The sequence below is a fragment of the Dendrobates tinctorius genome, unplaced genomic scaffold (assembly GCF_039654945.1).
Source record: "Dendrobates tinctorius isolate UK_male_01 unplaced genomic scaffold, ASM3965494v1 ptg000026l, whole genome shotgun sequence".
Taxonomy (NCBI): Eukaryota; Metazoa; Chordata; class Amphibia; order Anura; family Dendrobatidae; genus Dendrobates; species Dendrobates tinctorius.
Window position 1 is genome coordinate 9123753 of NW_027361694.1, and position 15885 is coordinate 9139637.

The following is a 15885-nucleotide window of genomic DNA, read 5'->3' on the forward strand; positions in this document are numbered from 1 at the left end:
CCCTTCAATTTATGCAGAATCTAATTTCAGGAAGGCTGGACTTGCCGAAAAAGAAGAAGGAATCAAAATTGCTTAACGAATCATAAACAATCTAACATGTGCAGACGATACAACATTAATAGCATCAAGCGTAGATGGAATGAAGGACTTATTACGAAATGTCAAGATGGAAAGCTTGAATATGGAACTGCTACTCAATAGTAAGAAGACAAATATATGGACTTCTGGCAGGTACAATCGGGACAGATCTGAGATGGATAGCAACAAACTGAAAGTTGTAAAGGACTTCAACCTACTCGGACCGAGGATAACTCAAGATTCAGCAATGACACCAGAAGTCAATAGGATATCTACGGGCAAATTAACAATGAGGTTAATTTCTTCAAATCAAGGAACATTTCACTGGCAACAAAGACAAGGCTTATACATAGTTTGGTCTTTTCTGTGGTAACAAAAGGATGCGAAACCTGGATTATAAAGTAACAAGACAGAAGAAGAATCAATGCCTTTGAAATGTGGTGCTGGAGAAGGAAGTTATCAATATCATGGTTGGCAAGAAGAACAAACAAATCAATTTTGGAACAAATAAAACCAGACATGTCACTCGAATCAAGGATCACCAAGTTATCACTTGCTTACTTTGGACACATCATATGAAGAGAGCAATCACTGGAAAAGGACACCATGGTCAGAAGAATAGAAGGAACAAGGCAAAGAGGAAGACCAGCAACCCGATGGCGTGTTACTGCCAAGATAATGGTGGAGAAGACCGAGGTGAACTTATCTAAACTTGTACAAGATCGATCTTCCTACAGAGCATTAATCCATCAAGTTGCCATGGCTCGAGACCGAGCCGAAGAACGTTAAATAATTAGTGTAGTGGAAAAATCCTTCAAGTAAATATGACAATATAAAGATCACTTTGGTTTAAGCCACATGGAATGTGCAAAATTTGCGATTTATGCCTATATCACAATATAATTAGTAAATTGCAACATGCCCTAAAATACAATGATTCTTCTGCTATATCTTACTAAAGTCTGAGTTCACTCAATGTGCCCAGTTGAGGTTTTCTTATGCCATGATTACATTAAGTTGAAGCACAATATTTTAATGGGATTTTGAAAAATTGCAGAATATGATGAGTTTTTGTCACAATTGTGGTAATAAAACGAAAAGGCAGTAATATGTGAACACAACCTAAATTAGGAATTCTCGTTTGCAAATTCCACAGTAAACCTGCTACATTGATATACAAAGCCTTATGGTTCCAATGCTCCTAGCCGGCAATGCCAATAATAATTATTATTCCCCAAAAACATAATAAATGTTTACACCAATGTGCTTTATTTTTACATACAATAGGAGAAATCATAAATTATTTGTCCGCAAAATATCTCGTACACTGGCAATATCAGTTGGGGTGGTCCGACAGCAGCCTCCTGCCAAGATAAATATACAAGTAATAAGTACATATCACATGAGATTGAACCTTTTTAGTAAATTAAACCCTGAACTACAAAACACATAGACCCGATTAATCAAGAATGGCGTTTTGTACACCAGCCTAGATGAAGAGCGCACTGGCATAAGATCTGCCAAATTCATCAAAAAGGTGTGTGCCTCTAAATTAATTTGGCGTGTATTTTGGCTGCCGTGTGCCCCCACATAGAAAAGTACTCAGTATATTTCGAATGTAATTTATGCCACAGAAGTTTGCATATATTACGATTAATTTGTTGGTTGTGCTCGACCACCCCACCTTCCACAAAGCTCCGTCCACTTTTCAAAAAAGGTTGTGTAGTGTGCAAAGATTGGAGCAAACATTTTGTGCAACCTAGAGTTGCAACACTTCAAGCACTTTTTAGCAGGGCTGTGGAGTCGGAGTCGTGGAGTCGGTGCTCATTTTGGTGGAGTCGGAGTTGGTATAAAATGGACCGACTCCTAAAATATATAATAAATTGGGTACAGTAATTCAATGCAGGATGTGCTGAATATTTTTTCATAGGAGTTTGGGAAAGTTATGAAATGTCCTATAAATGGCTGTTATATTCCTGATCTAAGGCTACATTCACACACAGCGTTTTTCCTGTGTTTTTTGAGGATACGTTTTTCAGCTGCAAAAGTTGATCATCTTTTTAAAAAACTGCATCACCTGAAAGGTTTTTGAGCTCATAGATAATGTTACTCAATAGCAAAAGCAGACTAGAAATCTGCTCTATCCATTTATCCATATCTGTCTATCCATATCGTATCTGTACCAAAAAGAATGAAAACCGGGTAGTACACCAATATATATTCTGTTCTATCTAAATATCTTGATTATTGGATCATAAAAATGATTAAATGTCTGAGGTTCACATTGTACTACAATAAATTTTTCACTTAAATATAAGCAATATGTGTGGGAGTCGTGGAGTCGGTGTAAGGGAAATTGAGGAGTCGGAGTCGCAGGTTTGGCTTACTGACTCCACAGCCCTGCTTTTTAGCCCAGAAAACTGCTGCAATCTGTTTCACGAATTGGGGCCATAATGTTTTCAACCCAAAAGTCCCCATTTAAGTTAAAAATGGGAAGATGAGATACTCACTAGTGATGAGCGAACGTGCTCTGATAACATGTTATCCGAGCATCTTGTGCGTGCTCGATTAATATATTCGAGTCCCTGCAGCTGCAGGTTTAGGCATGCAATTCTGACATTGTTTTTACAGTGTACATTATGTGGTAAAAATGACTTCGCAATGTGATTCTGCTGATCAGTACAATTATGGTAATACCAAAAATGTCAATTTTTTTTTATTATTATGGTGAAAAAGAAAAAACAACTTTAAAAGAAAACAAACCAAAAAAAATTGGGGTTGTGTCACCATTTTCTGAGACCAGCAACGTTTTCATTTTTCAGTCGATGGAGCTGTGTGATGGCTCATTTTTTTTTGGGGCGAGACAACGTTTTTATTAATACCATTTTGGGATAGATGTGATGCTTTGATAGCTTGTTACAACAGCTTTGTAGTATGGCAGTGACCAAAAAACTCAATTTTGGCGTTCTTAAATGTTTTAATTTACAGTGTTTACTGATCGGAATAATTATTTTTATATTTTGGTAGACCGAATTTCCTGAACGCGGCGATACCACATATTTTTTCTTTCTTTCTTTATGTTTCTTGGGGAAAAAGGAGGGTGATTTGAACTTTTAAAAAATATGAAAAAAAAAAAAAAAAAAAAAAATTTTTTTTTTTTTAACTTTTCATTGTTCTTCTTAGTTAAAAGGACTTTAAGCTATGATCGCTGCATATAGTAAATATCATGGTCTCCTTTGAAGCCCTGGGTTTGAAGGGAGCTCAGCAATGACAAGTACTGAGGTTTTCAACAGATCCCCTTGCTCTCATAGCAACCCACGATCATATCAAGGGCTCATGGATTCACTTGCCTCCATGGCGGTGTGTGTTAAATGCTAATGTCAGAATTTGACAGTGGCATTTAACAGGATAACCATAGCGGAGGGGGGTGGCGCTTTGCACCACCTGCGATTGTTAGAGGCAGGTCCTGGCTGTAACACACAGCAGCCATTACCTGCCAAGTTTTGGGGCGCTCCATGGACCCGCTAAAGACTTGCGCCTTACATGTACGTCGGATGTTGTGGAGGGGTTAATGTTTCATTTATTAGAAAAGAACAAATCTATCCCTCACTTATGGGCAATGTAAGATAATATTTAGCATATATACTAAATCCATTTCCGCTTTATAGACCGGGAACACCTATGCCGCTAGCTGGGCAACAAACTACTCACCAATCCATCTTGCACCCAATCGAACCCATTCTAGAGCGTATGCAGAGAGCGGCTTATCTGTATTTGAACCTTGCCAGCTATATAAAAAAGGTAAATATAAAATATCAATAAACAAGTAAAACATCTATGTACCCAAAGAAATAGCATAAAGGGAATCGGTCACCTATTTTTTCGACTATAAGCTGCGGCGAGTTATATTATACTCACCCAGGGGCGGTCCGGTCTTGGTCTGATGGATGTCGTGGTCCGGTGCCTCCCATCTTCTAGCGATGAGGTCCTCTTCTTTGCTTCCCATCGCAGCTCCGGCGCACTGCTCTGCCCTGTTGACATCACCGCTAGAAGATGGGAGGCGCCGGACCGCGACACCCATCGGACCAAGACCGAACCCGGACCGCCCCTGGGCGAGTATAATATAACTTGTTTTTCTTATCTTTCAGGTTACATCAGGGGCTTATCTACAGCATTACAGAATGCTGTAGATAAGCCCCTGATGGCGGTGGCCGCAGCTTATAGTAGAAAAAAAATAGGTGACAGATTCCCTTTTAAGGGATCTGCCAGCAGTGTGAATTGGGCGGCATGACTAAAGTATAATAGACTCCAAACGTCAAAATCTGCAACATCAAAAGCTCATCATGTGAACGTGGCTCAAGCTTCTTGGTGAAATATTTCTCAGTTAACCGTTATTTTAAATTTTTATTACACAAATCAATAGTAGACATGAAAATATATGAACAATAAGCAACTGTGTAGTATTATCCGAAATTTTTTTTTTTACTTCTTTCTTCTCCTGGATTGAATATTCACTCTTAATTTATTGGTAAAATCTGCATTCAGGTAAGACAAGTCTCCAAAGACTAAGGCCTGTTTCACACTTCCGTTTTTTCAAATCCGTCAAAATCCGTTGTTTTCCGTAAAAAAACGGATCCGCCATTTTTTGCAGGATCCTTTTTTTTGTCCCATAGACTTCCATTACGGTTACCGCGGATCCGTCAAAAAAACGGATCCGTTTTTAAAAAAACGGATCCGTTTGCATCAGTTTCCGTCAAAAAAACGGAAACGGATCCGTTTGGCGGACACAAAAACGGAAGTGTGAAACAGGCCTTAGCAGATGGCAGCTGGTCCACTTAAAACTTTGGCGGGAGGCAGGATAGAAGCCAACACACTCATTCTGCTGCAAGTTCTCCTGAAGCGACAGGGCCTGTTCACAAATTAAGTTTTTCAGCTAAAAAATGCAGCGTTTTACTGTAACAGCAAAGTCAATGAGAATTCTGAAATCTCATGCGCATTCTGATTACTTGTTCCTTGCAGATGTGAAGCATGTCAATTCTTTCAGCAGGTTTCATCCATTCAAATGAATAGTGAAAAAATGCATCGCAAAACCCCACATATTTTAGTGTTTTTCCTGCCAAGAAACGTGTTTTTGTGCAGAAATGTCTGCTGCCAATACATGTGTACATACTCTTAGGGTTCTCCATAGAGCCTGGTGAGCACCAACTGTCATCTCTTAGCTAAGTAATGGAAAATCTGTATTTATTGAAGACAGATTTTTACCAGTGAATGGAGAAAAGAATGATCAGCCTTGAATTAGAAAGAAGATTTCTCTAAGATATATTACAAAGTTTATTATCTTCATGTGTACTATTGACTTATGGGGGAGAAAAATAAAACAATCTTAATGTTAATCTGTAACATACTAACTGAAGAAAGTATGTGTGCTATAAATACTGATGGGAATCCATATTCGGTATTGCACCATCATGCTGTGGTTACGTACCCCAGGTTGTGGTCCCATTTCTCTCCACTATTGGGATAAACAATCCAATTAATCTTTCGCCCCTGCTTGTTGTTGGCAAATGTTAAGAGAGGGCTAACAAAAGCAGGTGAACAGCAATTCACCCCTATAGCCACCAACTGGTTCGATTTTGCCGCGATATTCACTGCTTCATCAAACCTGTCTCCGAAGCTCGTCGTCATCGGGCTCTAGATGGATAATAAAAACTACAACTGCTTTGTATGGAGGAAAACTAAAGGCACACTGTAGGTGTTATATAAGGTAGCAGAGCAGAAATTGTGTGTAGCAGAACTATAAAGAATACCACCTGGATAATGGAAGCCATTGATCACTTACCTGACAAGAATAGGAAAGCCAGGCTTTAGTATTTGGGAACTCTCTCAGAAGCTGCACCAGGGCTTCTGCCTCCTTCTGACTCGGTATCGTCTCGAAAGCAAAGAGCTCAATCCCGGCACCTGCCAGACACTGCATCTGTATCCGATGCCAATCCTTTAGCTCCTGCCTCCAAAAGACACAGGAGAAATTATTCCGTAGGTGCAAACCAGGGCCAACATTTGGGAATATGGGTCTCATTTTCCTGTCCACCTTCAGCCTTTACCAGACAGGTCACTCTTCTCTCTTCGGCAGCTGCAAAATCATTGCCCGGGGTCATCTCATCAGACGAGACAGCACTCACACGGTAAACCCCTGATGCCATTGTGGGAGCTGACATGACGATCTCCACGTGCGCTGCTCCCTCTGTTGCGATGACCCCAAGCAATGATCCGGCACCTGTGCAGAACCCACACTAGCGTTGTGTCATTGGAGTCATCTCGTCTGATGAGGCAACCATGGGCAATAATGTGATGCCTGGGCAGAACCTTAGGTAGGAGAAGAGTGACCTCAGTCCAATACTGAAGGCTGGTGGTAGGCGGGGGAATAAAGGAGACCGGCATGAGAGCTGCACTTGCGTTTAAAACTGCCGAGATGAACTACAATTTCCAAACTAAATACTACAAGAATGGTATGCATTCAATAAACACTAAATGGCCTTTACAGGTTCCCTTTAAACAGGAGTGTGAAAAGAACCTAAGAGTGTGTTCACATGAAGTCTTTTTGCAGAGTTTTTGGGGCAGAACCTGAATAGAACCTCCAAGTTTTTGAGGAGGAGTTGGAGAGTTTCCGCTCGGTGGCTATGTGCTCACAGAGTCTTTTTACAGAGTTATTTGAGAAGAAACTGAGCAGAACCTCTATGTTTTTGAGACGTTTTGCATTTTTGAGAAGGATTTGAAGAGTATCCTTAGTTTTTGCTCCAAAAACTTCTCAAAACGCAGTGTGTGCACCTACTGTAACATGATAACAGACGGAGAAAATTAGTTATTTTTGCCTGCTGCAACCTTTATCAATCTTACTGACACTTGCGAAAACCCTATAGATTTTCTGACCAAAGTCTGGGCTGGGAGGCAGCGGAGCGGCAATACTCACACCAATACTCATGTCTTGTGCATAACTTCCTGTGTACTCCGAGCCATCGTGGAGGAATGCTCCGTATGGGCCTATAGATCCAGCAATTAGGATTTGTCTTTTATCTATAAGAGAAACAGGCCTATTAAAGTACTAAGTGACAGGCTTATTTGTGTATCACTGATTTAGCTTCGTGTTTAATACTGGTGTCATTATAGTCAGCGTTTGTCTTTGATTCCAGCGATGTATCACTTACTGGGCTGCTGCTGTAGTTTTGATAGAATCCCTGTTTTGTTTGATGTACATGTAGCAGAGCTAAAACTTTTAGGCTGTGTACAACCCGCCCACACCCCTGACTGACAGCTTCCTGAGTATAGCCCACATTGTTGTCCTGCCAATCAGTGGTGGGGGCGGGGTTACACAGATTAGTCTGACTGCTGTGCATGTGAAACCTAGTCATGCAGTGATAATCTCCTGTTGAAAAAACACTGATTATATTAAAACTACAATCACACAGCCTAATAAGTGACACATTCCTGAAATCAGGGTCTCTTGCCCTATATTGTGCTGCTCTCAGATTAAATAGCAAAAACCTGCTGACAGATTCCCTTTAAGTGACTGAATTTCTTTTTCATTTAACATGTAAACTAAGTTGTTTCAAGAATATTATATATCAAATGCGCATGTAATAGGAAAAACAGGATTTTGGGTTGCTTACCGTAAAATCTGTTTCTCGGAGCCTTCATTGGGGGACACAGAGACCATGGGTGTATGCTGCTGCCACTAGGAGGCTGACACTATGCACAAAAAAGGTTAGCTCCTCCTCCGCAGTGTACACCCCACCGACCGGCAGGAAGTTTCTCAGTTAGTGAGAAAGCAGTAGGAGAAGTAACAGAATAGATTGAAAACAGAACAGATTGAAAACAGAACAGACAACTCAAACCAACCAACATAACAGGAGTTGTAGAACATGGGAGGGTGCTGTGTCCCCCAATGAAGGCTCCGAGAAACAGATTTTACGGTAAGCAACCCAAAAATCCTGTTTTCTCGTTCGCCTTATTGGGGGACACAGAGACCATGGGACGTCCCAAAGCAGTCCCTGGGGTGGGAAAAACAAACTTCCATCAGGCAAGCGGACTCACTACCGCAGCCTGCAGGATCCTTCTACCTAGGCTGGCATCCGCCGAAGCGTAGGTATGGACCTTGTAGAATTTCACAAACGTGTGAACCGATGACCAGGTTGCAGCTTCGCAAAGCTGCAGCGCGGAAGCTCTGTGACGTACCGCCTAGGAGGCACCCACTGCCCGGGTAGAGTGCGCTCTAATTCCCGGAGGGACCACTCGTTGTTTGACCCCGGTAGGCCTCCAAAATTGCCGATCTGAATCAGCGAGCAATAGTAGCTTTGGAGGCCGGGTGACCTTTCCGCGCCCCATCTGGAATGATGAAGAAAGAATCTGTCTTCCGCAAGAAGTTGTCCTAGCTAGGTAGACATTCATCACCCTGACCAAGTCCAGCTTGTTCAAGGACCGCTCCCGAGGGTGAGCTGGACCCGGACAAAAGGACGGGAGAACAATGTCCTCATTCAGGTGGAAAGTGGACACCACCTTAGGAAGGAAAGAGGGCGGAGACCGCAGAACTACCTTGTCCTGGTAGAGTACCAAGAGAGCGGCAAGAGAGGGCCGCCAATTCCGATGCGCGCCGGATGGCGGTGATGGCTGCCAAAAAGGCTACTTTCCACGAAAGGAGAGAAAGGAAAACATCCCTGAGAGGTTTAAAGGAAGAACCTTGCAGAACCTCGAGAACCAGATTAAGATCCCATGGATCTACGGGCGCTCGGTACGGAGGAACCGTGTGAGCCACACCTTGACGGAAGGTTTTAACCTGAGGGCGGGATGCCAACGTCTTCTGAAATAAAATGGACAGCGCCAACACTTGACCCTTTAAAGAGCTGAGGGCAAGACCCGCATCCAGCCCCGCTTGAAGGAACGCCAGGACAGAAGGGAGCGAAAAAACACATGGGCGGAATGTGATTGGTCTCGCACCAAGTGAAATAGTTCTTCCGAGAACGGCAATAAATCTTGGAAGACTATGGCCTCCTGGCTCGGATCATGGTATGAATAATTCGATCGGAGAATCCTGATCGTTGCAAAACCTCGGCCTCAACAGCCACGCCGTTACATTGAGCGGCCGAGAATTGGGGTGGCAAATCGGACCTTGAGACAGCAGATCTGCTCAGTCTGGAAGCTTCCAGAGGGTGTCTGCGAGAAGGTTGGCGATGTCCGCGAACCAATCCCTACTGGGCCAATTCGGGACGAAGAGGAGGACTGAAATTCCTTCCGCCTTGATTTTCTTCAGCAGCCTGGGAAGAAGAGGCAGGGGAGGAAACCGGTAGGGGAGCTCAAACTGCGACCAAGGAATGGCCAGAGCGTCGGCGCCCACCGCGAGAGGATCTCGAGCCCGGGATACAAACTGCGGAACTTTCCTGTTGAGGCGAGAAGCTAGCAGATCTACGTCCGGGGTTCCCCACGACGGCAAGCTGAAGAAATACTTCCGGATGTAAGGACCACTCTCCCGCCGCGAGATCCTCGCGGCTGAGAAATCGGCGGCCCAATTGTCCACGCCGGGAATGTGTACCGCGGATATTGCCGGGACTGAAGCCTCCGCCCAATGAAGAATCTTGAAAGACGAAATGGGCGATCCAGGGAAAGGACAGACCTGTTCCACCGGGATAGGATGGCGAGTTGGAGGTCTGGAGTGAAATTGGGCAAAGGGGACCGACTCTGTCGTACATCCCGTTGCAGGGAGCCAATTTTCTCTTGAGGGAGAAAAAAAAAACCCTCGATTGACGAGTGTCAAACAATAGACCCAGAAACACAAGACGTTGTGTCGGGACAAGACAGGACTTCTTTTCGTTGACGAGCCACCCGAAATTGGGCAGGTAAGATTTTGGCGAGCTTGACGAAAGGATGGAGCATTGATCAGAATGTCGTCGAGGTACGGAAAAAGAGCGATACCTCTGATTCTCCACCACGCCATCAACGCCGCCATGATCTCTGTAAATACTCTGGGTGCGGTGGCAAAACCGAACGGCAGTGCACAAAATTGGTAATGTTCCTAGCGAATCGCAGGGATTTCTGATGCCCGGAGAGTATGGGAACATGTAGATAGGCATCTTGAATGTCTATTGAACACATGAACTCCTGCGTCTCCATGGAAGCGATTAACCGAAGAAACTCCATTCGGAAATGACGCAGTCGGGCTCTCCTGTTGAGTAATTTGAGGTCCAAGATGGGGCGAACTGTCCCGCCCTTGTTCGGTACCACGAACAGGTTTGAATAAAACCCTGTGAAACGTTCTGATTCGGAAACGGGCACAATCACCCCGGAACTGAAGAGAGAGGCGATGGATGCAAGAACCCCGGAACTAAGGCTGGATCTTTTGGAGGACGGGACTCGAAGAAGCGATCCCGTGGATGAGAAATGAACTCTATCTTGTACCCTGAAGATACAAGCTCCCTGACCCAAGCATCCTCTACTGAGGCCAGCCAGGTATCCCTGAAGAAATGGAGTCAACCTCCCAATAGGGAGGGACCCTTGGGAGTTCGTTGACAGTCATGCTGACGTGGACCGTCCAGATCTGGACCTAGAGGGTCTGCCCTGGGAGGAGTGAGATCGCCAGGAGGGAGTGGGTCTGAAGGACACCGTCTTTCTATCCTGGCATACCTGTGGTTTTTGCTGGTTAGAGAAGTTCTCTGCCATATTGAAGCGGCGGTAAGCCCGAAAGGGTCGAAACTGACGCCTTGGCGGTGGTCTGCGAGGTTTGGACTGAGGGAGGCGAGAACTCATGCCTCCAGTGGTGTCCTTAATAATCTGGTCCAGCTGGGACCCAAAGAGACGCGCTCCCTGAAAAGGCAGATTGGTAAGAGACTTTTTAGAAGACAAGTCCGCCTGCCAAGCCTTGAGCAAAATTGTACGTCGGATTGCCACAACGTTGCTTGACGCCTGAACAGCGCGAGACGCGGCATCCAAGGAAGAAGAAAGCAGATAATCCCCTGCATGGGAAATCTGGTTGGCCAGATCGGTCAATTGCTCTGGTTGGGCCTTATCTAGGATGCCCTTACGGAGATCCTCTGCCCAAGTGGCTATGGCCTTTGCCACCCAAGATGAGGCAAAGACTGGACATAGCGCCGCTGCAGCCGCCGCGAAAGCTGACTTTGCCAAGGATTCTATAATTCTATCATTAGAATCTTTTAGTGACGCTACACCTGAAAGCGGGAGAACCGTGTTATTAGAAAGTCTGGACACGGGTGCGTCCTCCGACGGGGAAGCAGACCAGTTGTCAGTGAGCTCTTTAGCCAACTGATGGAAGCGTCTCGCTGAGACGCTTCCCTCTTTGAAATCGCCTGGACGGATTTTCTCTTTCCCTGGCAAGGATCTTGCCAAACTCAGAGTGGAAAGCGAATACCCTGGATGGTGTTTCTGCCCGTCTGAACGAAACCTCCTGATCTGAGGATTTCGCAGGGGAGTCAGATATTTCGAAGGTGTGATTAATCGCAGCAATGTGGTTCTGTACCGTAACCTTCATGTCCGCGTCCTGGTCAGAATCCAGCTCTAAAATCCCTTCAGAGGACATATCCGAGAACGCTTCACCTGACTCGGGTGAGGAGGCACGGGAGGGCGACTGCTGGGAAGGACTAGGTGCAGATGAGAGACCAGGAGAGGATTTAAGCCGTGGATCCTGCCTGGGCCTTTCGCGGCATCTGCTAGCTGGCTCAGATGGAACATCTTGCGACCTGCTGGACCCTGCAGAAGTGTCCAGGGGCAACTATCAAGAACGGCCAACTAGGGACTGAGACACCCTGGTGAGGTCTGCCACAGATTGTGAAAGGGACGAGGCCCAGCCAGGTATGGGGGGTTCGATTTCACGTGGCGCAGTAGATGGTTCCTGGACGGCATCCTGCTGAATGGGATTGCTGCAGTCCCGGCAGAGGGGAATTTGCGACTGCAAGAGAAGCATGCGAAAAAAACCCGCGGAAGCGCTGGAGGGTTGGGGGACAGCAAGGCAGGGTAGGGTGTCAGTCTGCAGTTGCAGAACTACTCACGGTCCGGTGTCCCCGAAAGATGGCATCTGCTGTAGTCTCCGGCTGTCAGGCTGCAAAGATGGCGGCAGCCTGATGTGAGGAATCAAAAAGCGCGGTCTCTGTGTAAGAAGAAAGGCGGAGCTAGCCGCCTGCATCAGAGGGAAGAACCGCCTCCTCCCCCTTCCCAGCCACAAGACTAGAGAGGCGGTGGGAGGGCTTAGGAACGGGCGGGAGCGCAGCCGGCCTATGATAATGAATGGGGGGCGTGGCCGCGACGGCCCAAACTGAAGCCGGGGACTAAATTTGAAACGGCGGCCGCCTGTCAGCACGGGGCGGCGCGGAAGAACTGCGGCGCAGCCGCGTCCGCCCCTAAAGAAGACGCCGCCATAGCCCTGCTCCCAGACGCAACCCTCACAAGAATACCGGCGGTGGGGTGAAGAAGGCCCGTACCGCCGCCGGGGCCAAAAAGGGATGCGGCGACCGTCGGACAGCGCGAGCAGTGCGAGAATCTGCGGCGCTACTTTGGCACCGTTCCCGGGTCATCTTGTGGCTTTATGTTCCGGTGCTCCAATAAAGGTACCTTCTGTATCCCACTCTGTCTGCTCATCTTCTACGTATTCGCGCCTCGTCCAACCGACAGGCTCTGGTGGGCGAGTGGGTGGGAGACGGGGGGCAAGGACCATCCGTTTTCGCTAGCACGTCACCTGTGCTGAGCTTGTGGTCCGCCCGGAGAACTAAGAGGATACGGGGTGGCAGTACACGCCGTACTCATAGCCTCTTTGTGGGAGTACAGTTGTGACTCTTCACACTGTATCCCTCCTGGAACCTGAAAAGGAACGACGCACATCGAGGTAGATATGGGTCTAATGAAAGACCCGTGTCCACCTCCTACTGACACTAAGCTAAACTGAGGAACTTCCTGCCGGTCGGTGGGGTGTACACTGCGGAGGAGCAAACCTTTTTTGTGCATAGTGTCAGCAGCATACACCCATGGTCTCTGTGTCCCCCAATAAGGCGAACGAGAAACAAGAGATATTATATTGGTACACTGGAGAGAGAAGATCACGTTGGTTCTTATTCTTCATAGTGATGTCTGCTTCTTACTAACCACGGACATGGTAACACAAGCCATACCTGTGGAATGCATTGTGAAATCTTCTGCTGCCTCTTTTGCCTGACGCACTGCGACTGTAAAAAGGTTTGCGGCTTCATCAAAGTTCAGCCCGAGATGCTGTGTAAAGCCTTCTATACTGGCCTGATAGGATGCTGTGCTCAGTACATCCGCGCCGCTTTTCAGGAAGCTGCACAAAAAGGAAACATGAAGATGAGACATTGAATATCAAGAGAAGATTTTTTGCGAACTACAATTCACATCCTTAAGAAAAACCCAAAAAACAAGTCACTAAGTTGTATCATCCTATTGTTCACAATTACAGCAATAAACAAGACATATTGTGAATATACCACCCCGCCTTACACACTGCCGGCCTACCACCCCGCCTTACACACTGCCGGCCTACCACCCCGCCTTACACACTGCCAGCCTACCACCCCGTATTACAGACTGACGATATACCACCCCATCTAACACATTGTCGGTCTAGCACCCCGTCTTACACACTGCCGATATACCACCCCACCTTACAGGCTGCCAATATAAAACCCCATTATACAGACTGCCACTCTGCTTATTTTTATAGTCATTTGTCTTGGAGGAACACTCCAGTCATTTATGAGGAGTCTTTCTCTGACTCCGGACCACCCGCCCATGCCAGGAATAATCCCCGAGATCTTGGAATGTAAACATCTGGCCGATCATTGATGTGACTCTAGAAAGCCATTCATCTGCTTGACTAATCCAGAGTGCATTCAACTTATAGGATATAGCGGGGAGTCAAAGAGGCTGTTCCATGGGATTGCAGATGCTGTTTTGTACATTGTAAAAATATGTTTGCATATTTAAAAGCATGTTTTACATTAAAGAATCAGCTGCGATCCTCTGCTGTAATGTCTGTATACTCTTGTGCTTCCTCCCCTGCCCTGGAGCTGTGGTATGATCAGACCATGTTCCTGCAGGGTCAGACACAGCCATTACACAGCACATAGCAGGGGCACATTTATAAGATTATCTCAGCACAGGAACATTTTATTTATTCTCTTCCTATTGTGGAACTTATTATTCCATGATCTATTGATTAAAATTTACTTTGTTCGCGGGAAAAATGTCTTTAAGATCCTAATATCTATCTTTGTAGCCTTGCACCATGCCATGGTTGCCAGCGTCAGGTTACTCTAAATGTCAATGGACTTTTCACTACTCACAACTGTCTTCTTCAAGACGGTAAGAATATATTAGAGATTTTTCTTTCCCACATCAGCTATATCACAGTGTAATTGTCATGTCATTGTGATGGGCTCTGCTCAGCTCTTCTCGGAGGCGCGGGGTTAGCGGTGTACGGACTCCCAGGTTTTGTGTGAGTGTACAGGAGGAGCGAAGATCATGGCTGAGCACGTCTGACCCTACATTGTAGGTGTCAGGACCTGAACCCCCACTGATCACAACTTCTGATTTTGTAAAAATAGAGGCTTTTGGTAATTGGTCCCGCAAGAGAGAATGTAACCGTCTGTCCACACAGCTCACAAATGTCACTCCATAATGAGGGCAAAGGACATCAGGATGCCTTCCAGGATTCTTTTACTCGTCTCCAAAAACAAAAAAAAAAAAAAGAGCACTGCTCCAGCTTCATCTGCAGACTTTGACAACTTAAAGCCAAACGTCCCTATTTTTTGTAAGCGATCAATAAAAGAATCGTGAAAGACAAGCGGCTGTCCTTTGCCTTCCCTGCCACAAACCTTCTAATACCAGGTCCGAAGTAGAATGACCTCAAAGGGTTTTTCTGAAACCCCCCCTAGATCTTGGAAACCCCCCGTAGACATTTAGTGATCAAGGATGATTATACCAAGAGCACATGACAGAGACAAGCAGACGGTGAGCGTTTCCTCCAGCGATCACTTACTTCGTGTGAACAGTCTTTATGGCTTGGGGATTGGCATGAAGAAGTCTCGCGCTCCACAGCGGATCGCCCTAGGGTCAAAGAGAAAAACGGATCCAGCAAAGAATATTCACAGGGAAATGGAATATTTATCGGTTGTAACGAACCAGGATCGGTAACGAGGTGCTCCAGGACTCTACAGCGTGACATCTTCTATACTCACCTGGTCAATGCTGCTCCGGGGGCGCAGAGGTCTCGCTGACCAGCAGCCATGTCTGAGTGGTGGGGAACATTTTTAAATACATTTCTAAACAATTCCTTTAAACCCAAATTCAATGTGTCCGTCTTATAGCTGGATGCCATTCACCCAAGTGCCGGGTTACCTGTGTGAGGAGGCCAGCAGCTTCCAGTTCAGTAGATAAGCCTCCACTCAGTACTGTGACCTGCTCGGCCATACTAGCGGCTCTCCGCGTTCAGTGCCGAACCATTGCTCTCCACACATGCAGTCAATTTACCAAGTTCAAAGAAGAGTAGTAAGTCCTCCCATCCTGCAGACGGCGCTGTGAGAAGTACAGACACTCAGAGAAGAAACCAAATCACCAAAGGTGGAAACTACTCCCTATGTTCAGTATACAGCGAGAGCGCTCCTCCCGTCACTATAGTGGTATCTTCCATCGGGTTATTGAATTGTGGATATTGTAGTGCGCAGTAGCTGAAATGTTTTCCAAGCGCGAAAATACAATTCCCAGAAGTCACTTCCGCACCGGTAATCACGTGTGTTGAATTAA

General features: G+C 45.9%; 1 protein-coding gene across 1 annotated transcript; it reads right to left on the bottom strand.

Annotated features, from left to right (window-relative positions):
• Window positions 1–1324: 1324 nt before the first annotated feature.
• LOC141084662 (uncharacterized) lies at window positions 1325–15849 on the bottom strand. Its single transcript, XM_073569489.1, has 8 exons — window positions 15481–15849; window positions 15122–15189; window positions 13239–13405; window positions 7046–7149; window positions 5918–6079; window positions 5564–5769; window positions 3790–3866; window positions 1325–1442 (listed from the first exon to the last, which is right to left on the bottom strand). Exons 1-8 carry the CDS (start codon window positions 15550–15552, stop codon window positions 1372–1374), a joined length of 927 nt encoding a protein of 308 aa, XP_073425590.1. The 5' UTR covers window positions 15553–15849; the 3' UTR covers window positions 1325–1371.
• Window positions 15850–15885: the final 36 nt, after the last annotated feature.

Bases quoted from the DNA above. Each gene is read 5' to 3' on its own strand.
- LOC141084662 (XM_073569489.1), bottom strand. From the start codon at position 15,552: ATGGCCGAGCAGGTCACAGTACTGAGTGGAGGCTTATCTACTGAACTG. The intron at 15,190-15,480 runs GTAACCCGGCAC...CTTTGACCCTAG, and splicing joins CTGCTGGCCTCCTCACACAG to GGCGATCCGCTGTGGAGCGC. The intron at 13,406-15,121 runs GTAAGTGATCGC...CTTTTTGTGCAG, and splicing joins ATAAAGACTGTTCACACGAA to CTTCCTGAAAAGCGGCGCGG.